General features: G+C 41.0%; 1 protein-coding gene and 1 pseudogene across 2 annotated transcripts in view; both read left to right on the forward strand.

Annotated features, from left to right (window-relative positions):
* GPBP1L1 (GC-rich promoter binding protein 1 like 1) overlaps positions 1–24,112 on the forward strand; it is a 64,610-nt gene that overhangs the window by 13,816 nt on the left and 26,682 nt on the right. For both annotated transcript variants that reach the window (XM_023221474.1, XM_023221473.1), the window contains exons 2-5: positions 12,006–13,051; positions 14,087–14,201; positions 18,846–18,975; positions 19,336–19,622. In XM_023221474.1, coding sequence (XP_023077242.1) covers positions 14,142–14,201; positions 18,846–18,975; positions 19,336–19,622 — 477 coding nt within the window. In that variant the 5' untranslated portion in view covers positions 12,006–13,051; positions 14,087–14,141. The remainder of the gene's footprint in view (positions 1–12,005; positions 13,052–14,086; positions 14,202–18,845; positions 18,976–19,335; positions 19,623–24,112) is intronic.
* Positions 20,791–23,131, forward strand: LOC111548768 (annotated as a pseudogene).

Here is a 24,112-nt window from a genome sequence, read left to right on the forward strand (position 1 = left end):
GTTCTCACACCCCTCAACTCCTCTGCACCTACTCATACTTTTAGCTGAAGGTCTTGCTTTCTACTTAGTTATGAAGATAGAAGCAATCAGGATAGACCTTCCGAACTCTCATTGCATTAGTACCCACACGTTCTGCTTTCCCACCTGTTCCTTTAAGTGAAGTATTCATGAGCCTGTTGAAGGCCAGTCTTTACTGATACATCACATCTCACGCCTCTGAATTGCTGAAGGATATTTCAGCAGTTTTCTGTATCAGCTGCATCAAGTTTTCTTTCTCTGCTGGGTTATTCCTATCAGTGCAGTAAAAAACTTCTTTTGGCCACACCATCCCCTTCTAGCCTACATGCTCCTTTTCTCTGTTCTGCAGCAACACTTCTCAAAACAGTTGTCTTTCCTTTTAGTCTCCAATTCCTTCCCTCTTGAACTCACTGAAATCAGGCTTTCACCACCTCCCCTGTCCAACATCATCACTGACACTTCCAAGTGAATCCAGTGGTGAGTTATCAGCTTTTTATCCTATTTAATAACATTTGAAAAGGGTCCCTCTACCTTCTTGAAACATGTTTCTGCTTAGCTTCTGGGTCCCCACACTTTGATGGTTTTTTTCCTCAGTCTTCCCAATCTTTAAAGTTATATATCAAGGTTCCATCTCTTTTTACATTCACTTTGTTGATGATCTCATCTAGGTCCATGGATTTAAATAAAATTTGTCTATAGTCTGTATTTGTCATGAACTGCAGACTGTTATCCAACTATCTACTTAACATCCCCACCTTGATGTCTGATAAACACCTAAAAGTTAACATGTGTATAAAAAGAGTTCTTCTATCTCTCATTATTTGTGGAATCTATAGACAAATTATTAAAATTAATGAGAGTTTAGCAAGGTTGCTGGATATAATTTATGCCAGCAGTAAACAGCCATTTAAAGGAAATAATGCATTAGCATCAAAAATACATTTATAAGGTATCTAAGAATAATTTTTTTTTTTTTTTTTGAGACAGAGTCTCGCACTGTCGCCTGGGCTGGAGTGCTGTGGCACAATGTCGACTCACTGCAACCTCCACCTCCCCGGTTCAAGCGATTCTCCTGCCTCAGCCTCCTGAGTAGTTGGGACTACAAGTGCCTGCACCATGCCCACCTAATTTTTTGTATTTTTAGTAGAGACAGGGTTCATAGTGTTGGCCAGACTGGTCTCGAACTCCTGGCCTCGTGATTTGCCTGCCTTAGCCTCCCAGGCAGGAGCCACCGCACCCGGCCTGAATAAATCTTTTTAAAAAGATATACAGCATCTTTATGGAAAAAAGTTTAGAACTTTACTTGATGATGTTAAAGAAGACTTAAGTAAGAAATTGACCATGCTCATGATTTGGAAGATTTATTATGAAGATGTCAGTTCTCCCATTTTAATCTAGATTTATTGCCATTCCAAGCAATGTCATAACAAGATTTTCCCCCTTAAATTTGATGTAGTTGTTTTAAAAATTATTTATTTATTTATTAATTTATTATGAGAGACAGGGTCTTGCTCTGTCACCTAGGCCTGGAGTGCAGTGACACCATCTCTGCTCAGTGCGGCCTCAGCTTCCCAGGTTCAAGCAATCTTCCCACCTCAACCTCTTGAGTAGTTGGGACTACAGGTGTGAGCCACCACACACAGCTGATTTTTGTATTTTCTTTGTTGTGGAGATGGGGTTTCACCATGATGCTGAGGTTGGTTTTGAACTCCTGAGCTCAAGCGATTCTCCCGCCTCAGCCTCCCAAAGTTCTGGAATTACAGGCATGTACCACCGTTCCTGGCCTGTTTTAAAATTAATATTAAAGAGCCAGAGAGGCTGGGCATGGTGGCATATGCCTGTAATCCCAGCATTTTGGGAGGGTCAGGCAGGTGGATCAGTTGAGGCCAGGAGTTCAAGACCAGCCTGGCCAACATGGTGTAACCCCGTGTCTACTAAAAAAAAATGGGCATGGTGGCACACGCCTGTAATCCCAGCTACTTTGAGAAGTTGAGGCACGAGAATCGCTTGAACCTGGGAGGCAGAGGTTGCAATGAGCTGAGATCACACCACTGTACTCCAGCCTAGGTGATGGAGTGAGACTCTGTGTCTCAAAAAAAAAAAAAAAGGCCCGAGAGCCAAGAATAGCCAAGGCATTCTATAGGTATATTATGGGGGGAGATGGCCTTGCTCCCATACATATCAGAATATTATTGTAAAGGTATAATAGTTAAGACATATGGTGGTAGTGTCAAAATATGTAAATAAGCCAGTGGAACAGAAATTTGGAAGCAGATCCATACATACATAGAAACAATTTATGATAGAGCTGGCTGTATAAATCAGTGAAAAAAGAATACTTCTGGAACAATTTTTTTTTTCATATGGAAAAGAGTGAAATTGGACCTGGGTCTCATACCATATACAAATCATTTCCAACTGATTGAAGTCCTAAATGTGAAAGACAAAACTTAAAACTAAGAAGTCAATATAGGTAAATTGTTTGGACCTTGGAGAAAAACTGTTATAAATAAGACACAGAAATGTGAATCATAGAGGAAATGACCAGCAGCTTTGATTGCATCTAAATTAAGAACGTGTGCTCATCAAAAGACATGGGAAAGAAAATCAAAAGATAACCTTTGAAGTGGAAAAAGGTATTTGCAACTCATAATCAAAGGATTTGTATCTGATTTATTCTCTTGCATTAAATAAATAAGATCAACAACCAAAAGAAGAATGGTAAAAAGAATAGGTATCTTATGAAATGAGAAATACAAAGACCTGATAAATAGATTAAAATACTACAGTAGGTGATCATGTTATACCCACCAGTAAAGAATAACCTCCAGTCTGGCCATATGTCGTTTGATTGAAGATGTAAAGCAAATGGAATGCTTAAAATGCTGCTGATGATGGTGAAAACTGGTTACATCTTGTTCAAAAGTATTATGACATTACCTTGTGAAGTTGAAGATGTACCGCCCTACTAGTCACCAAAGCATTTATTCAGGAAATATTTGTCTACTATGTTCCAGATAGTGTTCTATGTGCTTGGGATCAGTGGGAGACAAATAAAGATAGGTTGATGACCAGTGGTATGGGGAAATACTAAAAAGGAGTTCAGATTTGGGCCAACTTATGTTTTTCACTTTTATGGACATAAGATCTAAGAATGTTACATACTGTTTGTTATAAATCAGTGCCACTCCGTTCTTTGAATCCTTTTATTTACTAAAAATCACTTCACAATCCATCAAAAATATTTTTAATGATCCCTTAGCTGAGAACTACATTATGTTCTTTTTCTATTTTGTGCAATACACAGATTATAAACTATCCAGTTAATTTATGAAGTCATGTTACTTAGTCATTTTATCAATTTTGGCAGAGGGTGGGGGGATCATACCCAAAAGCCTTTACCCTGAAGAAGACTTTCAAATGACTAAACTACGTCTGTTATTGTTTTACTTAAAGTTACTTTATGGAGCCAAAATTAAACAAGGCTGGTCAAAAGTACAGATGCTGCATACTTTTTAGATTTTCGCGTAGAGCTATTAAATCCCTGGGCTGGCCTCAGTGGCTCACACCTGTAATCCTAACACTTTGGGAAGCTGAGGCAGAAGGGTCCCTTGAGGCCAGGAGTTTGACACCAACCTGAGCAACATAGTGAGACCTCCGTCTCTACCACTACTGTTGCTGGTATGCACCTGTTGTCTCAGCTACTTGGGAGGCTAAAGCAGGAAGATTGCTTAAACTCAGGAGCTTGAAGCTATGGTGAACTATGATTGTGCCAGTGCACTCTAGGGCAGCAGAGTGAGACCCTGTCTCCAAAAAAAGAAAGAATAATCTCTGTATTTGAGCCAAACTTAAATGGTGTTACAGAGAAGACAGTGCTTTTTAATTATTTTATGTAGTATAGATAGAATGGAAACTATTTCATGGTTGAAGATGTGCTCAAAATTATGCCTTTGACAGAATTAAAATGCTATATCAATGACATGGAGAATGTATTGAAATTAAGTGAAGTTTTTAATTTTTATTTTTTAAGACAGGGTCTCACTGTCACCCAGACTGGAGTGCAGTGGTACAGTCATAGCCTACTGCAACCTTGAATTCCTGGGCTCAAGTGATTCTCTCACCTCACCCTCCCAAGTAGCTGAAACTATAGGCACCTACCACCATGCCTGGCTAAGTTTTAAATTTTTTGAAGATACAGGGTCTCCCTATTTTGCCTAGGCTGGTGAAGTTTTTCAAGTTAAGGGCATTAAATCGGCCATTAACTTCCTCAAGAACATTTGTTCAGCCTAATATATACATGCAGGTGTTCTGTTTTGTTTTGTTTTTGTTTTTGAGACAGTCTTACTCTGTTGCCCAGGCTGGAGTGCAGTGGTGTGATATTGGCTTACTGCAACCTCTGCCACTCCCCAGGTTCAAGCAATTCTTGTGCCTCAACTGCCCAAGTAGCCAGGATTACAGGTGTGTGCCGTCATGCCTGGCTAATTCTTGTATTTTTAGTAGAGATGAGATTTCACCATGTTGGCCAGGATGGCCTTGAACCCCTGAATTCAAGTTATCCACCTGCCTCAGCCTCCCAGAGTGCTGAGATTACAGGCTTGAGCCACTGTGCCTGGCTAGGTGTTCTGTTTCTAAGTGTGCAATTTAATTTGTTAGGTACTTAAAAATTCATAAATATTCCTACAGTATTTTAAATACTATAAATATATTCATTCTTATTTCAGTGCAAATCTTTTGTTCACTGTCATTCATCAGCTATTTCTCTGCAAACTTATTTATGCCTATCATATACTAGTTAGATTAACTTAATGGGAATATTTTGAAAATAGAAGGGCACCAGTCAGAGCTGTGGGGAAAGGTAATTTTCTGTGGGTTGAGGAATAAATGGGGGAGTGAGGAAATAAAGACAATAAGGGTACACTGTTATGTATAGATTTTTGTTAAGACTAGAGGGCAGGCGGGGTGGCGTGGCTCACACCTGTAAGCCCAGCACTCTTGGAGGCTGAGGCAGGTGGATCACTTGAGGCCAGGAGTTGGAGACCAGCCTGGCCAACATGGTGAAACTCCGTCTCTACTAAAAATACAAAAATACAGGTTACACATGCCTATAATCTCAGCTATTCGGGAGGCTGAGGCACAACAGTTATTTGAACCCAGGAGGCGAAGGTTGCGGTGAGCCAAGTGGCGCCATTGTACTCCAGCCTGGGCAACAGAATGAGACTCTGTCAAAAAAAAAAAAAAAATCCAAAAAAAACAAAAGACTGGAGGGTAAAGCACATCAAGGATATACCTAGAGCAAGATACAGGCTCTAATAAGGGGGTTTGTTTTAATTTGGAGAATTGAGTACAGTTTTTTGTAAATTGAGTGGACCCAGTATAAACAGAAGTTGAAGTTACAAGAAGGAATAATTGGTGATGCTTCTGGACTCTGGAGAAAATGAGTGGTTGAAGCCAACAGCACTGGTAGTGTTGTATCTAGGTAAAAGGAGTCTGAAGTAGAGGTAATTGAGATAAGGCCCTTGGCCAGGGAGATGCTCCCCTAGCAGTATAAACTTAATTATAAAATATAAAATTAGGTCATGTTGTGAAGTACTGAATAATGCGCCTGACATATGAGGTGCCTGATAAGTTGGAGGTTTTGTTTTGAAGAGGTAAAATATTTGACAAATGTTTATGAATGAATGGTTGTATCAAGTATTCAGATACAGGGAGTTTGTAGAGAGGGAGCAAAAGTACTTTCGTAATCTGAAAAGGAATGGGTGATATAGGGCAATGTTTGTATTTAATATTAACATTGACTACTTTATTATAATTTTTTTAATTATGGGAAAATACAAAATTTACCATCAGAACCAGTTGAAAAAGTGTGCAATTGCCATGGCATGAAGTACATTCTCAGTGTTGTGCAACCGTCACCGCTATGTAGTTCCAGAACCTTTTCTTACCCCAAACTAAATTTTCATCTATATTAAGCAGTCACACCCCATTCCCTCCTCTTCACAAGCCTTGGTAATCACTGTCTGTTTTCTAGCTCTGTGGGACTGGATGTTTCATATAAGTGAAATAATACAATTTACAGTTTTTGTGTGTGCCTTCTTTCATTTAACATAATATTTTCATGGTTCATCTGTGTTGTAGCTTATATCAGTACTCATTTCCTTTTTTATAGCTGAATAATAGCCTGTTGTGTGAATATACAGTATATTTTCCTTCATCTATTGATAGACAATTCGGTTGTTTCTGCTTTGTAGCTATTGTGAATAAGGCTACCATGAACGTTCAGTTACAAGTATTTGTGTAGACATGTTTTTATTTCTCTTGGATATATACCTAGAAGTAGAATTATTAGGTCATATGGTATACCTCAGTGTTTAACCAGTTATTCACAGTAGCTGCACCATTTTACATTTCTACCAGCGATACATGAGGTTTCTAATTTCTCTGCATCCTTGCTTTATTATACTTTGTAAAAATTTATTAAACTTTTGAATCCTTACCATATGCACGGTACCATGCTAGATACATGCTATATGTGTTTCAAAGAATAGCAAATCAGGATTCTTAGAAGTGACAAGCTTTTGGCCTACTTTTGGAGCTAAGATAAACATTTATAACTATCCTGGAAGAAGTGAGTGTTAGTGGCCTAGTAGGCACAATTAAAGTACTTTGAGGCCGGGCACGGTAGCTCACACCTATAATCCCAGCACTTTGGGAGGCCAAGGCGGGTGTATTACCTGAGGTCAGGAGTTCGAGATTAACCTAACCAATATGGTGAAACCCCGTCTCTACTAAAAATACAAAAATTAACCGGGCGTGGTGGTTGGCACCTGTAGTCCCACCTTGGGACTTCTTGGGAGGCTGAGACAGGAGAATTGCTTGAACCTAGGAGGCAGAGGTTACAGTGAGTGCCACTGCACCCCAGCCTGGGTGACAGAAGACTCTGTCTTTAAAAAAAAAAAAAAAAAGTACTTTGAAGACTTCATTTTCAGAGGCAGGAATTACTTCCAGATAGAGAATTAAAGGAGACTCTTTGGGCTGGTTTTTGAGGGCTGGGGGAAAGGCTTATTTCTTGCCTCTTAGACTGAGGAATATAAATCCTGTTGTATTGTTGGTGGGAAACCAGAAATTTTTGAGCAGACTAGTAATATAATTACAATCTAAGTCTAGGAACAGAGTGTGGCAACCAGTAGGAGAGGCTGAGGCAGATGGTAGAAAGAGACTAGTAGTGCCTAAAAAATTAGTTTTTTAAGTTGGAGAGTAATTAGACCTTGAAGAGTCACAAGTAACAGATGGAAAAGAAGTAATGAAATAAACAAGACTTGTAAACTTCTCTCTTTTTTTTTTTTTTTTTTGAGACAGAGTGTCACTCTGTTGCCCAGGCTGGAGTGCAGTGGTGGCGTGATCTCAGCTCACTGCAACCTCCGCCTCCCGATTTCAAGCGATTCTCCTGGCTCAGCCTTCTGAGTAGCTGGGATTACAGGTTGTGCACCACTACACCCGGCTAATTTTGTATTTTTAGTAGAGACGGGGTTTCACCATGTTGGTCAGGCTGGTCTCAAACTCATGATCTGCCCGCCTCAGCCTCTCAAGAGTGCTAGGATTACAGGCATGAGCCACCGCACTTGGCCAACTTTTTCATCTTTATACTCTCCTTAGATTTTACCTATTCCCCAACTTTAAATGTTGTCCACCAAATACTGACAATTACCAAAATTCTACCAGTAGAACACACCTCTCCTTTGAGCTCCAGAGCACATGCTTGACATCTCATATTAGAAAGAATCTTGATTTCCCCTCCAGTCTAGTCTTTCATGTTATGTTTTTCTTTGTGAGAGTCTCCCTCTGTCACCTAGGCTGAAGTGCAATGACGGGATCTCAGCTCACTTCAACCTCCCGAGTTCAAGTGATTCTCCTGCCTCAGCCTCCCAAGTAGCTGGTATTACAGGTGCCAGCCACCACGCCCAGTGAATTTTTGTATTTATAGTAGACACAGGGTTTCACCATATTGGCCAGGCTGGTCTCGAATGCCTGACCTCAGGTGATCCAATCGCCTCGGCCTCCCAAAGTGCTAGGATTATAGGTGTGAGCCACCACGCCCGGCCATCTTTCATGTTTTTTAAAAGTTCTATGAGGCCAGGTGCAGTGACTCACACCTGTAATCCCAGCACTTTGGGAGGCCCAGGCAGTGGATCACTTGAAGTCAGGAGTTCAAGACCAGCCTGGCTAACATGGCAAACCCTATCTCTGCCAAAAATACAAAAATTAACCAGGTGTGGTGGTGGGCACCTGTAATCCCAGCTACTCAAGAGGCTGAGGCTTGAAAATTGCTTTAAGCCGGGAGGAGGCGGAGGTTGCAGTGATCCGAGGTCAGGCCACTGCACTCCAGCCAGGGTCAGAAAGTAAGACTTCATCTCCAAAAAAAACAAAAATTCTGTGAGACGCTTGAGCTCAGGTATTTGAGACCAGCCCAGGCAACATAGTGAGACCCCATCTCTACAGAAGATTTTTTTTTTTTTTTTTTTTTGAGTCGGAGTCACGCTCTGTCGCCCAGGGGGAGTGCAGTGGCGTGATCTTGGTTCACTGCAAGCTGCATCTGCCGGGTTCCCACCCTTCTCCTGCCTTAGCCTCCCGAGTAGCTGGGATTACAGGCACCTGCCACCACGCCTGGCTAATTTTTTGTATTTTTGGTAGAGATGCAGTTTCACTGTGGTGTCGATTTCCTGACTTCGTGATCCACCCACCTCAGCCTCCCAAAGTGCTGAGATTACAGGTGTGAGCCACCACACCAGCCCAAGAATTTTTTTTTTAATTAGCTCAGCATGGTGACATTCACCTGCAGTCCCAGCTACTCAGAACCCTGCTCTATTTTCTCAGACCAAAAAAAAAAAATAGTTCTAAGAGAATTTTAAGTGATGTGTTTTTTCTTCTCAGAATTTTTTAGTAGTAAGCAGAAGTCTCCCAGTTAACCATTCTGTAAAACTACCCACAGCCCTAAAAGGCATCACTAAAGATCTTTAATTTAAAATTTGCAGAGCAAAGTAAGTTCATTACAAAAACTTCTGACTAATAGAGAAGATAAAACAAAATGCCTGTAATTCCACCATCCTAATAAAACCATTATTCACATTTTGGAATTTTTCCTTTTAGTCTGTTACTTCCAGAACAGAAATTTCTGTTATCTATCTTCTTCATTTTTTATTTGTTCTATTTGATCAAACGTCCCCACTTATAGTGCATCTCCTCTCAACCACATACTCTGCACATACATGTGTAGGTAACACTCTTTACACTTCAGGTATCCCAGCTTGTTAAGGGTGATGGGTAATTGTTACGGGATATACAACAGCCATAGGACCTGTATCAAAGTATTGCTAGTTAGTATGTCTTCTAGTCCTGCCTAAGTTGGGACTCTGGTACAGAAACTTTGGATTCGGTGTGTAAAACACTGAAAAGGTGATGGTATGTGTCAATTGGAAAACTGGAAAGTACCTAGTGGTTATTGAAAAGAGGGAATTGTTTATGTTGCAAATTGGGGTATTTTCCTTTGTGTCCAACAGTTTTATACCCTAATAGATGATTTATCTCTGTCTTGAACTTCAGGTTTTCTGTGGTTTAAACTAGAATTCTTTTTTTTTTTTTTTTTTTTTTTTTTTTTTTTGAGACGGAGTCTGGCTCTGTCACCCAGGCTGGAGTGCAGTGGCCGGATCTCAGCTCACTGCAAGCTCCTCCTCTCGGGTTTACGCCATTCTCCTGCCTCAGCCTCTGGAGTAGCTGGGACTACAGGCGCCCACCACCTCGCCCGGCTAGTTTTTTGTATTTTTTAGTAGAGACGGGGTTTCACTGTGTTAGCCAGGATGGTCTCAATCTCCTGACCTTGTGATCCGCCCGTCTCGGCCTCCCAAAGTGCTGGGATTACAGGCTTGAGCCACCGCGCCCGGCTAAACTAGAATTCTTAAGATAAAAAGTGTGCACCAGACAGTTAATTATATCTTTTCCATAAGGATGCTTGACTTGATTATTTCTCTAGAATAACTTCACTACAGGGACAGTTTCATGTATCTGTTACTGGGAGTTACAGGTATAGGCCTGTATAAAAACAATTCTGGGTTTTTTTGCTTTTTTTTTTTTTTTTTTTTTTTGAGACAGCGTCTGGCTCTGTCACCCAGGCTGGAGTGCAGTGGTGGGATCTCGGCTCACTGCAACCTCTGTCTCCTGGATTCAAGTGATTCTCTTGCCTCAGCCTCCTGAGTAGCTGGAACTACGGGCATGCACCACCACGCCTGGCTAATTTTTGTATTTTTAGTAGTGACGGGGTATCACCATGTTGGCCAGGCCAGTCTTGAACTCCTGACCTCCAGTAATCCACCTGTGTCGGCCTCCCAAAGTGCTAGGATTAGAGGCATGAGCCACCACACCCGGCCTAATACTCTTCAGTTTTACAAGTTTATAAAAAGAGCAATAAGTGAATAGTCATCTTGTACCCATCACTCAACTTGAGAAATAATGCATTACAGATACAGTTGAAATTCTTTGGGACCTCTTTTTTATTTCCCTTCCTTTTTCCCACAGAGATACTTACTATCCTGAATTTGGTATTTCTTATTCCCATGAACTTATTCCCGTGAACAATATAGTGCAAGGCTGCTGAATTGGATATATGAGAAGTATCTTCCAAACTGAAATTTACCAGTATAGACCAGAATTGCCCATAGATGCAAATTTTCTTTTCTATCAAATAAATCTTTCTGTAGCCAGGCACAGTGGTTCACACCTGTAATCTCAGCCCTGTGAGAGGCCAAAGCAGGAGGATTGCTTGAGCCTAGGAGTTCAAGACCAGCCTGGGCAACAAAGTGAGAGACCCTGTGTCTACAAAAAAAAAATTTTTTAATTAGATGGGCATGATGGTGCACATCTCTAGTCCCGTGGTTTTTTGCTACTCGGGAAGCTGAGGTCTCTGAGAAGATTGCTTAAACCTGGGAGTTAAGGATGCAGTGAGCTATGATCAAGTCACTGCACTCCAGCCTAGGCAATAGGGTGAGACCCTGTTTCTAATTTGAATCCCCTGAAAGAATGTTGAGAACTTACCAAAGAAATTTGTTTCACTCAGTGCCTAACAAGTTAGATTATAAAAGTTTTAAATCTCTGAATTGAGAGCCAGGTATCTAAATATATATATATATATATATAAATACATAAAAAATACTATGACAGATATCTTAAGGATCCTAGCTGTGGCTAGTACTAAACAAATAGGTAGTTGGTGACTTTGGTAATATACCAGCAAGCTGTGTGGTTCTTTGACCACTCATGGCAACCTGTTCTATTTATGAGAGAAAAATCTAGATCTGAAAGACCCATTATTTTGCATTTCTGAATACCTTAGACAGCTGTTTGGAAAATTTGGCCTCTCGAAGTGTTGAGATTACAGGTGCTTTTATATAAAAAAGCAAACTCCAGGCCAGGCACGGTGGCTCACTCATTTAATCCCAGCACTCTGGGAGGCCAGGGCGGGCAGGTCACAAAGTCAGGAGTTTCGAGACCAGCCTGGACAACATAGTGAAACCCTGTCTCTACTAAAGATACAAAAAATTAGCTGGGTGTGTTAGTGCACACCTGTAATCCCAGATACTTGGGAGGCTGAGGCAGGAGAATCAACTTGAACCCAGGAGGTGGAGGTTACAGTGAGCTGGGATAGCGCCATTGCACTCCAGCTTGGGCAACAAGAGCGAAACTCCATCTCCACAAAAAAAAAAACCAAAGCAAACTCTGTTTAGGTGACTTTTCTCAAATCCTTAAAAAAGATTTATATCCAAGTTATCTTGTTGGTATAGGTGGTGACATACATCCATAGTGTCTAAATTGGACTTAAGGGTTTTACTCTCAGGGCCTTGATTTGATTATTTAACTGTGTCTCATTTTAGCAGCTATATATATATATGAGATAGTGATTTTGCCTCCTGTGATTTTATGTTTTGTTTTTTCATTTACAGAGTGATAGATTCGTGTGGCCTTTCAAATGATTGTGAAATGGTGGAAATGGATCCAAAATAATAAGTGACTTCTCTACCAAAGCAGTAGAAGATTCTCCATATCTCCTTCCAGTGGCTCAATTCAGATTTTGGGAAGGAGCAGAACAAGTGAAACACAGAAAACCGAAGAAGAAATCCTCATTTTGGAACTATATCTCTCCTTGACTATTTCTTAATACCCATCCCACCCATCTTTCTAATGTTTTAACTTTGCTCTGAATTTATAAATAGTAAAGGCCAAAGACATAGAATATACATTTAGAAGCTTTATACCAAGAAATTTGCCTTGAAAGCTGCTGTTTGTGGAGGGAAAAGTGTATAGCAAATTCCTGTCTGATATATTTTTATTTTTATTTTTTTTAACAAAGACAAGATTTATGTCCCTAGATTTTGAAGGTTAAGGCAAATATAAATACATATCTGCACACTATTTTTTAGCAGTTGCGTGAGTAAGAATAATGAGATTTGTATTTTAAGGACTTTGTCATGTGGATGTTTTGGAGTTGACTGCTCAGATCTTTTATAGGGCCTTAGTATTTTTGATCTATCACCTTGATGACATTACTTGTCCACACTTGAGCCCATCTGTCTTTCTAGCTATGACCTTGTTATGAACAGTGTTTGCACTTGGTGCAAATATCCATGTCTTACCTAATTAAGCAACATCATAGTGCCATAACTCAAGGAAGTTGAATGAGGTGAACATAGATACAGCTCTTTCCCCTTTCCCCCTTTTTTAAATGTAACAAATACTTTTTATGTTCCCCTTCCCCCCTTCCCCTTTTCCCCTTTCCCCTTTTGGAAACGTGTCGGGAACCAAATAGTTTAAGATGAGCAGTTGAGGGGACTGAGAGAGTGATCCACACAGAACCTGGCTTCTTTGTGCTTCATCGTAAGTCGTGCTGCCGGCCAGGTTACTTAAGCACCCTTTTAACAGGAAAACCTCGTGGGAGATCCAGTTGGCCAACTCGAGTGCAGAAACAGGACCACAGAGGTTACACTCTGGGGTAAATATCCATGTGTCTAACTTGGAAAGAAGACTCTATGTATATGCATCATAAAAAATACCTACTGCTTTCTGATGTATTTAATTTTGGAGAATATCAGTGGGGTGATTTGAAGACACCAACAGATCTCAGGAAAACTGATGCTAGTTGGTATTTGAATAAATTAATGTGAACTAAATAGAAAAGCTCTTGAGAGGTTGTATCGTCCTTCTCTAGGAAGATCCCCCCACCCCCCTGCCCACCGCTTGAGGCAGGGTCTCACTCTGTCCCGAAGGTTGGAGTGCAGTGGTACAATCTCAGCTCACTGCAACCTCAACCTTCCCAGCTCAGGTGATTCTCCCTCCTTAGCCTCCAGAGTAGCTGGGACCACAAACGTGTGCCACCACACCTGGCTCCTTTATTATTTTTTTGTACAGATGGGGTTTTGCCATGTTGCCCAGACTGGTCTCAAACTCCTGGGCTCTAGCGATCCACCTCGGCCTCCCCAGGTACTGGGATTACAGGTGTGAGCCACCGTGCCCAGCCAAGAATATTTTCTACTGCTTTTGCTAGAATTTACCTGAGTACTTGAAGCAGATTAATCTCTTTTCATAAGTGTCTGTGGTTTTAAATAGATGTTTAATTCTTCAAGTTCTTTGATGTAACAATCAAGAATTCATTAGCTTCCTTCATAAAACCTTCCAGATTCACTGGGTGCAGTCACTTACACCTGTAATCCCAACACTTTGCGAGGCTGAAGCAGCAGGATCTCTTGAGGCCAGAAGTTCAAGATCAGCCTGGGCAACATAGCAAGACCTTCCTCTACAAAAAATAAAAGTCAATCTTCCAGGCACATGTTACTGTTTTTCTTTTGTTTTAACAAAAATTACTTTTATTTAGAACTTCTCTGAGTTATAAGGCTTGGTAAGTAATCTATAAAGAGGCTCAGAGGGCAGGTCTTTCTGTAAAGAGGAATCTTAGAATAATTACAGATTCCTTTACACATTGGTATCACATTCTTATAAACATTAGTGATTTGAGTTGTTTTGTTTTCAGATCCTGGCCATGAGGTTGGATGCCTCACCTTGCTGAAAGGAGACACTGGACCTAAATGGCGCAGCATGATTTTGTTCCTGCTTGGCTAAATTTCTCAACACCACAGTCAGCTAAGGTACTGTTCTCCATTCCTGTAGTAACTTCTCAAATACTAGAGGGTTTGGGGGTGGTTTTTGGTTGTTTTTTGGTTTGGTTCTGTTTTGAGACAGGGTCTCCCTCTGTCACCCAGGATGAAGTGTGGTAGTGTGATCACAGCTCACTGCAACTTCGGCTTCCTGGGCTCAGGCAATCCTCCTGACTCAGCTCCCAGGGTAGCTGGGCCTACAGGCTGCATACCACCACGCCCTGCTAATTTTTGTTTTTGTTGTTGTCGTTTTATAGAGATAGAATTTCACCATGTTGCCCAGGCTGGTTTTCAGCTCCTAAGCTCAAGTGATCTGCCTTCCTGGACTTCCCAAAGTGCTGGGATTACAGGCGTGAGCCACTGCACTCAGCCCAGTCCTGATGTTTTTTAATATATTCAATCTCGTCTGAGGATTTCAAAAACATTTTCATAGACAATAGCTTTCTGTTAGAAGGATGTAAGTAATTAGGCAGTCCACATGAGTGTGTACCTTAGTACCTTATTACTGCCAAGTATCTCACTTTTTTATGTTTCTTTTTTTCTTTTTTTAAGTATCTCACTTTTTTCATTACATCCTAAGGCTTTTCTCATTACATGACACAGTTAAGTCTTGTATTAGCTGCAGCACACTTTGGAGATTAAACATACTTGCTAACCTGTTGTCGAGGTCAAAGGGGCAGAAGTAAAAGGGGAATGGCACTTGGGTATACAGACCTTTGGAGTGAACACACATTTGTTTATGGCAATAGATGAAGAGGAGGGAAAGGTAGAGACAGTGATTGTTCAACTACTACATGGATCTCAGATTAAATTCTAAAAACTGTTTTAGAGGCATTAACCTACTTAATAGTTTCAGGGGAGGTGTGTGTTGTATTGGGGTAAACACAAATGGAATTACCAGTTTATATAGATTAAAGCAGACCTAGTCACAGTACACAAAAGAATCAGCCTGAGTTACTGATGAAACGTTTGGGAAGCTAGTAAACTTAAAAGCGCTTCCCATTTTGCCAACAAATAGAGGAAGAATGAAATTGGTAGGCATTCTCAAAAAAAAAAGCCTACCTTTCCTATTTTAAAATGTGGACTTCGGGAAGGTGCTTCTGGTCTCATCTAGACCCATGGTCTTTTCTCTAAACTTCATTTTGTTTCAACTTTATTTTACTTATTTTTGAAACAGGGTCTCTGTCATCCAGGCTGGAGTACAGTGGCGTGGTCATAGCTCATTGCAGCCTTGAACTCCTGGCTCAAGCAATCCTCTCGCCTTAGCCTCTAGAGTGGCTGGTATTACAGGCGAGCACCACCATGCCTGGCTAACTTTTTTGTTTTTTTTTGTGGAGATAGAGTCTCACCATGTTGCCCAAGGTGTTCTAGAACTGGCCTCAAACGATCCTGTCACCTCGACCTCTGGAAGTGCTGAGATTACAGGCATGAGCCACTGTACCAGCCTAAACTTCATTTTGGGATTTTTGTTTGTTTTTTTATACAGATAGGGTCTTACTCTGTTGCGCAGGCTGGAGTGCAGTGGTGCGATCATGGCTCACTGCAGCCTTGACTTCCCTGGCTCAAGCAATTCTCCTACCTCATCCTCCAAGGTAGCTGGGACTATAGGTGCACACTACCACTCCCAGCTAATTTTTTGCATTTTTTTGTAGAGACGGGGTTTTGCCTTGTTGCCCAGCTGGTCTTGAAATCCTGGGCTCAAGTGATGTACCTGCCTCAGTCTCCCAAAGTGCTGGTATTACAGCAGTGAACCACCACACCCAGTTCTAAACTTAATTTCAAATTGTCTTAATGAAATCTTCAGGATCTCATAATTGGCCTAATCTGACCCAAGGCTTGGAGCTAGTGGGCTACATGAAAAGTATACAGATCTATCAGAGAAGAATAATTGTTTTAGCACAGTGAACTAAGTAAAAAGAATTAGAAGACATTCTTTCATTTTCAAAACTATAGTAAGCAAAGTCCTGTGGTTTTGGCATAAGGATAGACATAAAAGGAATATAATAGAATAGTGAATTCAAAAATAGGCCTACAGAGGCTGGGCTCCGTGGCTCATGCCTGTAATCCCAGCACTTGGAGAGGCTGAGGCAGAAGGGTTGCTCGAAAGCCAGGAGTTTGAGACCAGCTTGGGCAGCAAAGTAAGACCTTGTCTGTACAAGAAAAATTTGCAAACTAGGCAGGTGTGGTGGCGAATACCTGTCATCCCAGCTACTTGGGAAGCTAAGGCAGGAGGATCACTTGAGCCAAGGAGTTTGAGGCTACAGTGAGCTATGATCGGGCTACTGTACTCCAGTCTGGATGACCAAATGAGACCTTGGCTTTTAAAAAAACAAAGAAAAGGCTTATGTATGTATTTTGTTGATTTTTGACTAAAGTACAAAGGTAATTCAATGAGGAAGTGATAGTGTTGTGTGATAGAAGAACTAGCATCTATCTGTATGGGGGCGGGGTAAAGAACCTCAGCCTTTGCTTCATACACAGAAAAATTAACTTGAAATGGAACATAAGTTAAAAACTTTAAACCATAAGACTTTTTTTTTTTTTTTTTTTTTTTTTTGAGATGGCGTCTCGCTCTGTTGCCTAGGCTGGACTGCAGTGGCTGGATCTTGGCTCACTGTAAGCTCCGCCTCCCGGGTTCACGCCATTCTATTGCCTCAGCCTCCCGAGTAGCTGGGACTACAGGCGCCCAACACCTCGCCCGGCTAGTTTTTTGTATTTTTTTTTTTTTTTTTTTTTAGTAGAGACGGAGTTTCACCGTGTTAGCCAGGATGGTCTCGATCTCCTGACCTCATGATCCACCCGTCTCGGCCTCCCAAAGTGCTGGGATTACAGGCTTGAGCCACTGTGCCCGGCCAAAACCGTAAGACTTTTAAGAGAAAACAGGAGAAAATCTTTTTACCCACTCGAATGGATAAAATATTGGCAAGGATATTGATAGTAAGAAAAATAAATGTAAACATGCCCTGACTTAGGTTTTCCTTGTCAAACATACCCATATTTTCATGGCTTTATGGACTTTGGTCTCTATAATTTAAGAATGTCATAGAATAGGCCAGGCACGGTGGCTCACGCCTATGGTCCCAGCACATTGGGAGGCCGAGGTGGGCAGATCACGAGGTCAGGAGATCAAGACCATCCTGGCTAACATGGTGAAACCCCGTCTCTACTAGAAATACAAAAAATTAGCTGGGTGTGGTGGTGGGTGCCTGTAGTCCCAGCTACTCAGGAGGCTGAGGCCGGAGAATGGCATGAACCCAAGAGGCAGAGCTGGCAATGAGCCGAGATAGCGCCACTGCACTCCAGCCAATGTGACAGAGCGAGACTCCGTCTCAAAAAAAACAAAAAACGAATGTCATAGAATAAAATTCTTTGAAATAGGAAGGAATATTAGAGTTAATCTATAAAGTTTCTCAGACTGCTTCCTTTCAGTTTTATTACCTCAGAGACTTATTTTTTTCTCTCTTGACCTCTTTCATTGTGTGTAAATGGGTAAAATGGGTATGATGCCAAAAGTTTAGTATTGTTACAAATTATATCTGGAAATAAATGTTTTATAAAACTATAAGAACTCTAGTAGCTTGGTGCTGTTTCTTACACCTGTAATCCCAGAACTTTGAGAGGCCAAGGCAGGAGGATTGCTTGAGGCCAGGAGTGAGAGATCAGCCTGGGCAAAATAGTGAGACCTCCATCTCTACAAAAAATTTAAAAGATTAGTCAGACTTAGTGGCATGGGTCAATAGTTCTAGCTGCTCCATAGGCCGAAGCAGGAGGATCCTTTAAGCTCAAGTTTAAGCAGCTGCAGTGAGCTTTGATTGTGCCACTGTACTCCAGCCTGGGCAACCATGAGACTTCATCACTTTAAAAAAAAAAAGTCTGTAATTACTACCGACCTCCTAGGGTGATATTTCAACCATTGCCTTCACCCTTATTCCAGAAATACTAAAACTTTAGGATTATTTTTGAGGCAATCATCTTGATTTTCCTCTCCTACAAGATAATTTTTTTTTTTTTTTTTTTTTGAGACTGAGTCTTGCTCTGCCGCCCAGGCTGGAGTACAGTGGCCGGATCTCAGCTCACTGCAAGCTCCACCTCCCGGGTTTCCGCCATTCTCCTGCCTCAGCCTCCGGAGTAGCTGGGACTACAGGCGCCCGCCATCTCGCCCGGCTAGTTTTTTTATATTTTTAGTAGAGACGGGGTTTCACCGTGTTAGCCAGGATGGTCTCGATCTCCTGACCTCGTGATCCGCCCGTCTCGGCCTCCCAAAGTGCTGGGATTACAGGCTTGAGCCACCGTGCCCCGCCAAGATAAATATTTTCAAGTGTAAAGTTTTGGAGCTTATACTTACAGATATTTGCAAGGTTTTTTTTCCCCTCCCCCTCCTTTCATGCAAACAATTGAAATGGCTAGCTTTTCTCCTCTCCTGGAATAAAGGAAGTGAATTAATGATTGAATATATAACCTAGGACTTCTCTAAATTAGGCACCTGGGGGTACCCTTAGGGTCTATATGTTTATAATATGGGTTTCTATCACCATTATTACTTGTTTTTTGAAGGCCTGATGCAAAACCTATTAAGATATTGAAAGGGACTAATAGCTGTTTATCCATTTGCCTCTCCATACTTCATCATCTTAGTCACCTACTGCCACCTTCGAAAAACACGGAGAGCACCTACCCAGAGGAGAAGGTAGATTTGGAGTAAGCCGCCGTCGACATAATTCCTCTGATGGTTTTTTTAACAATGGTCTCCTACGAACTGCAGGAGGTGAGCTGTGTCCAACTTTCATGACTATATTTAAGCTACTCATTTAGGACAAGCCCAGGCTGTGGGTACGTGTCTGTAATCTTGAAATAGGGTCTTTTCTGAACATAGTTTTCATTTAGATTCTCTGGTAGTCATTATGCAACTACATTTCTTTCTAGGTCTAACTATGATTATGATTCTCGTGAATCATCTATTCACTTGGACTGATTTCAGAAATTACCTCACAAAGAAAAGATACATTTTGTGATTTTTTGTGTGTGGACTTTTTATTAACAAGTTCCCCTGAAGGCCTTTTGCCAATACCTTAAACCAAATCAGGAAGCAAACAATCTAATTAGTTCCTTTTCTTTACTATTCTAGATTCTTGGCACCAGCCCTCCCTATTCCGCCATGATTCTGTGGACTCTGGTGTCTCTAAGGGAGCATATGCTGGAATCACAGGGAACCCATCTGGTTGGCATAGCTCCTCCCGAGGTCATGATGGCATGAGCCAGCGTAGCGGAGGTGGCACAGGGAACCATCGCCACTGGAATGGCAGCTTCCACGCCCGAAAAGGGTGTGCTTTTCCGGAAAAGCCACCTATGGAGATTAGGGAAGAAAAGAAAGAAGACAAGGTGGAAAAGTTGCAGTTTGAAGAGGAGGACTTTGTAAGTATGGATCTTTAGATATATGGTTAGAAGCCGACAAATAATGTCTGAAATATGAGACGCTGTTAGTAATGAGAAACATTTCAGAAATTACAGAAAAAGGAATTTGTAAGTTGAGGGTTTTATTGTATTTAGAGGAAAGGAGTTAAGTTGATAACATTTGAAAATGGTGACCAAAACTCCTATGTAACTTGTAGCAAATTTTTCATCTTTGTGTCTTTGGAATTTAGAAAAATCTTTAATTTCTCTTTAAGTCTTACAAAGTTTACTCAAATATAATTTATGTTAAAATGTACTCTTGCATGTTAAATTGTCTTTTTTCCAACTATGATAAAACATTTTTTCTCTTGATTTTGTTCTCTATCATATAAAATTACTGTGATACGAACATGTAATTGGGAGTATTTTCGCTGTTGCCAATATGTTCAGTAACACTTGGTGTTATTGTGTGTTAAATTACATGCCTTTTGGCCTCTTGAAGGTAGCATTTTTAGAGTATCTATAAAATTTTTAAAATATATTTTATTTAAGAAAAAATTATCAGGCTGGGCTCGGTGGCTCATGCCTGTAATCTGAGCCCTTTGGGAAGCCGAGGCGGTTGGATCACCTGAGGGCAGGAGTTCAAGATCAGCCTGACCAACGTGGTGAAACCCCATCTCTACTAAAAATACAAAAATTAGCTGGGCTTGGTGGTAAGCGCCTGTAATCCCAGCTACTTGGGGGGCTGAAGCAGGAGAATCACATGAACCCAGGAGGCAGAGGTTGCAGTGGGCTGAGACTGGGCCATTGCACTCCAACCTGGGCGAGATAGAGCGAGATTCTTTCTCAAAAAAAGAAAAAAGATTATCATTTTAACAAATCAATATCTACGTTGGCCAGGCATGGTGGCTCATGCCAGTAATCCCAGCACTTTCAGAGACCAAGCCAGGAGGATTGCTTGATGCCAGGTGTTTGAGACCAGCCTGGGCAGCACAGCAAGACCCTTGTCTCTATAAAAATTTTTTTAAAAATTAGCTGGGCATGATGGCACATGCCTGCAGTCCCAGCCACTAGGGAGACTGAGGCAGGAGGATTACTTGAATGCTGGAGTTTGAGGCTGCAGTGAGCTATGATTGCACCACTGCATTCATGCCACCATGCCCAGCTAATTTTTTTATTTCTTATAGGGACTAGGTATCACTATGTTGCCCAGGCCAGTCTCGAATGCCTGACCTCAAGTGATCTTCCCATCTTGGCCTCCAAAAGTGCTAGGATTACAGACACCAACCACCGCACCTAGCCTCTAGCTGTTTTTAAGTAGCACATCAGTCAGTCACTTCTATTATAGCCATTTCATCAGTTAATAGAGTCACCTAAAGAGGAGTGAAATTTAGGCATTAGCTCCTCTACCCTCAAGTCTAGGAAGTGACCTGGGGTCTTGATTTAAATTATATATTAATGTGAATTCCTATTCCCAGGTGACTGTTCTTCAAAACTTTATCCTCAGGAAGGTCTGTACTGCCCTTACACATTGAATATTTGTCCAGAATGTTCTAGATAACAAATAGTCCAAAAATTACTATAATTTCAAACGTAATTTTTATTATTTATACAACAAACTTATAAACAAATCCAAGAAAGATCAGTGGGAATGATTTGAAAATATAACCTATGTTGCTCATTACACTTAAGGAACTTAATGAAATTCTTATCAAACTAGCAACAAAAGCATTAGCAACAGAACTGGTGGTGTGCACCTATGGCCCCAGCTACTTGGGAGGTAGAAGCGAGACTCCGTCTCTTAAAAAAAAAAATGCAACAATTATAGTATATTCTTATTAAAAAACTACTTTCCTTTAATACTTTTATTCTATGATTAAATAAACCCATAATGATTTTAACATAATTTGTATCTGAAATGAAAGAGTATATGTAATATAACCATAACCAACTGTGCATATAGAAAAATTTATTTGAATCCCCAACAGTTTTGATTTCTTATGAACTTGAATAAGAAAAAGAGAAGACGGTGGCAAACAAGAAATAGTGTGGAGTAAAGTAGAAGTAAGAGTCCCTTTTAAACTGGGTAGTATGCTGCTGATTAGTATAGTTTGATTAGAAGCTTCGTTATCAGTCCTGTGACATTCCCAGTGGAAATGATACAAACATTGTATTTTATCAGTTTGTGCATTTTTACCTTCATATGAATAATTCATACTGTAATTCTCTTATCTATGTAAAATTGAAGTTTACATGTGTTGAATCATGGGGCTCTAGCTTAGCGGTTCTCAACTAGGGGCAAGTTTGCCCACTGGGGGATATTTGGCGTTACCTGGAGACATCTTTGTTGTCACAACTGGGGTTAGTGCTAATATCATCTAATATGTAGGGATCAGGGATGTTGCTAAACACCTGAAACACACTGGACAGCCCCATAACAGAATTCATCAGCCTAAAATGTTAGTAGTGTCATGTTTGACAAACCTTGCTCTAGATCTTTTTTACTACTGTATAGCAAATATTACATTGTGTGAATATACTTGATTTATCCATTTTTCTGTCAATGGAAATTCAGTTAGAGGCTAAACTTAAAGAATTGGAACTGAGGTATTGTAATTAGAGAAAGAAGAGTCAAAAATAAGATTTTTTTTCCTCCTGCCACCCAAAATGCCAAAAGGAAAGAAGGGCAAGAGGAAGAACTTGGCTCCGGCCCCTGCTGTTGTCAAGAAGCAGGAGGCCAAGAAAGTGGTGAATCCCCCTGTTTGAGAAAAGGCCTAAGAATTTTGGCATTGGACAGGACACCCAGCCCAAAAGAGACGTCACTCGCTTTATGAAATGGCCCCTCTGTATCAGGTTGCAGCAGCAGAGAGCCATCCTCTGTATGCAACTGAAAGTGCCTCCTGCGATTAACCAGTTCATCCAGTCCCTGCACCGCCAAACAGCTACTCAGCTACTTAAGCTGGCCCGTAAGTACAGACCAGAGACAAAGCAAAAGAAAGAAGAGAGGCTATTGGCCCACACTGAGAAGAAAGCTACCGGCAAAGGGGATGTCCCCAGTAAGAGACCACCTGTCTTTCAAGCAGGAGTCAACACTGTCACCACCTTAGTGGACAGCACGAAGACTCAGCTAGTGGTCATTGCATATGACATGGATCCCATCAAGCTGGTTGTCTTCCTACCTGCCCTGTGTCATAAAATGGAGGTCCCTTACTGCATTATCAAGGGGAAGGCAAGAGGGGGACATCTAGTCCACAAAAAGACCTGCACCACTGGTTCACTTCACACAGGTTAACTCGGAAGACAAAGGAGCTTTGGCTAAGCTGGTGGAAGCTATCAGGATCAATTACAATGACAGATACGATGAGATCTGCCATCACTGGGGAGGCAGTGTCCTGGGTCCCACGTCTGTGACTCGCATTGCCAAGCTCAAAAAGGCGGAGGCTAAAGAACTTGCCACCAGTTGGGTTAAATGTACACTGTTGAGCTTTCTGTACATAAAAAATAATTAAAATAATACAAATTTTCCTAAAGATTTCTATCCAAAGTGACTTGATGAAAAATAGGTAATTAACTTGAAGAGAGAGAGCAGAGGAGCAGAATTGGTTGGAGGAGAAAACAAATTCTTGATGCCAAAGAGATGGGTTAGGTCTAGAGATGTGCACATGAAAATAGAGATAATAGTTGAGGTTTGTGGATAGATAAAATCGCCCAGGGAGAGTAATACATTGGAAAGAAGGGAGGTGTAGAGCAGAACCTGTGGAGTAGCAGTAAGGGAGACTGAGAAGTGGTTAGCTGAAGAAGGAATGAGTATACCAAGGAAAAGTAGGTAGATGAAAGTCACTAATTGAAGATGTTTTGGGACCTGATTGCAGTAGGTTTGCTATATATTTTTTTTCTATATGATATGTTTGTATAATTAGAAAATTATTTTAAAATTGTATTGGTTTAGTGTAATTAGCAGTCCTATATTGTTACCTGGGGAAGTTAAATAGTCCTAATTGTCCCTGAGTTGTTAGAGAATGTATGTGAACCACTCAGCACAGACCTCGACAGATAGGTTTTTGTTTGTGTTTTGCTTTTTTGAAGTACATGATACAGAGAGAAACACAGATTTTTAAATGTAGCTGTTACTAAGTATGGGAGAGAGCTTTGACTCTGGCAGTTTGGGATGGCCTTACAAAATTGACAAGTGTGGTTGGAAGGGTTAGAGAGTAAGTTGGTGATGAATGATACGCTCCTCTTTGGACAGTAAAGAGCCAGGTGTGAGGGAAGAGTTTTCTAGGAGTAGGAGACTTGAATGTGTTTGAAACCTGAGGAGTAAGAAATTGGTGGAAAGAAGGGACTCTGAGAGGATGCCAGCAGTATTGGCTACACCTTTTTCATCTTCCCCAATTCTCCAGTAAAAGCAGAGCTCCCTTTAATATTGGGACAATATTAGGATGTTTACTCTCATCACTTGTATTTATCATTCTATTGGAGGTCCTAACAAGTACAATAAGGCAAGAAAAAGA

Source organism: Piliocolobus tephrosceles, chromosome 1 (assembly GCF_002776525.5).
Source record: "Piliocolobus tephrosceles isolate RC106 chromosome 1, ASM277652v3, whole genome shotgun sequence".
NCBI classification, from domain to species: Eukaryota; Metazoa; Chordata; class Mammalia; order Primates; family Cercopithecidae; genus Piliocolobus; species Piliocolobus tephrosceles.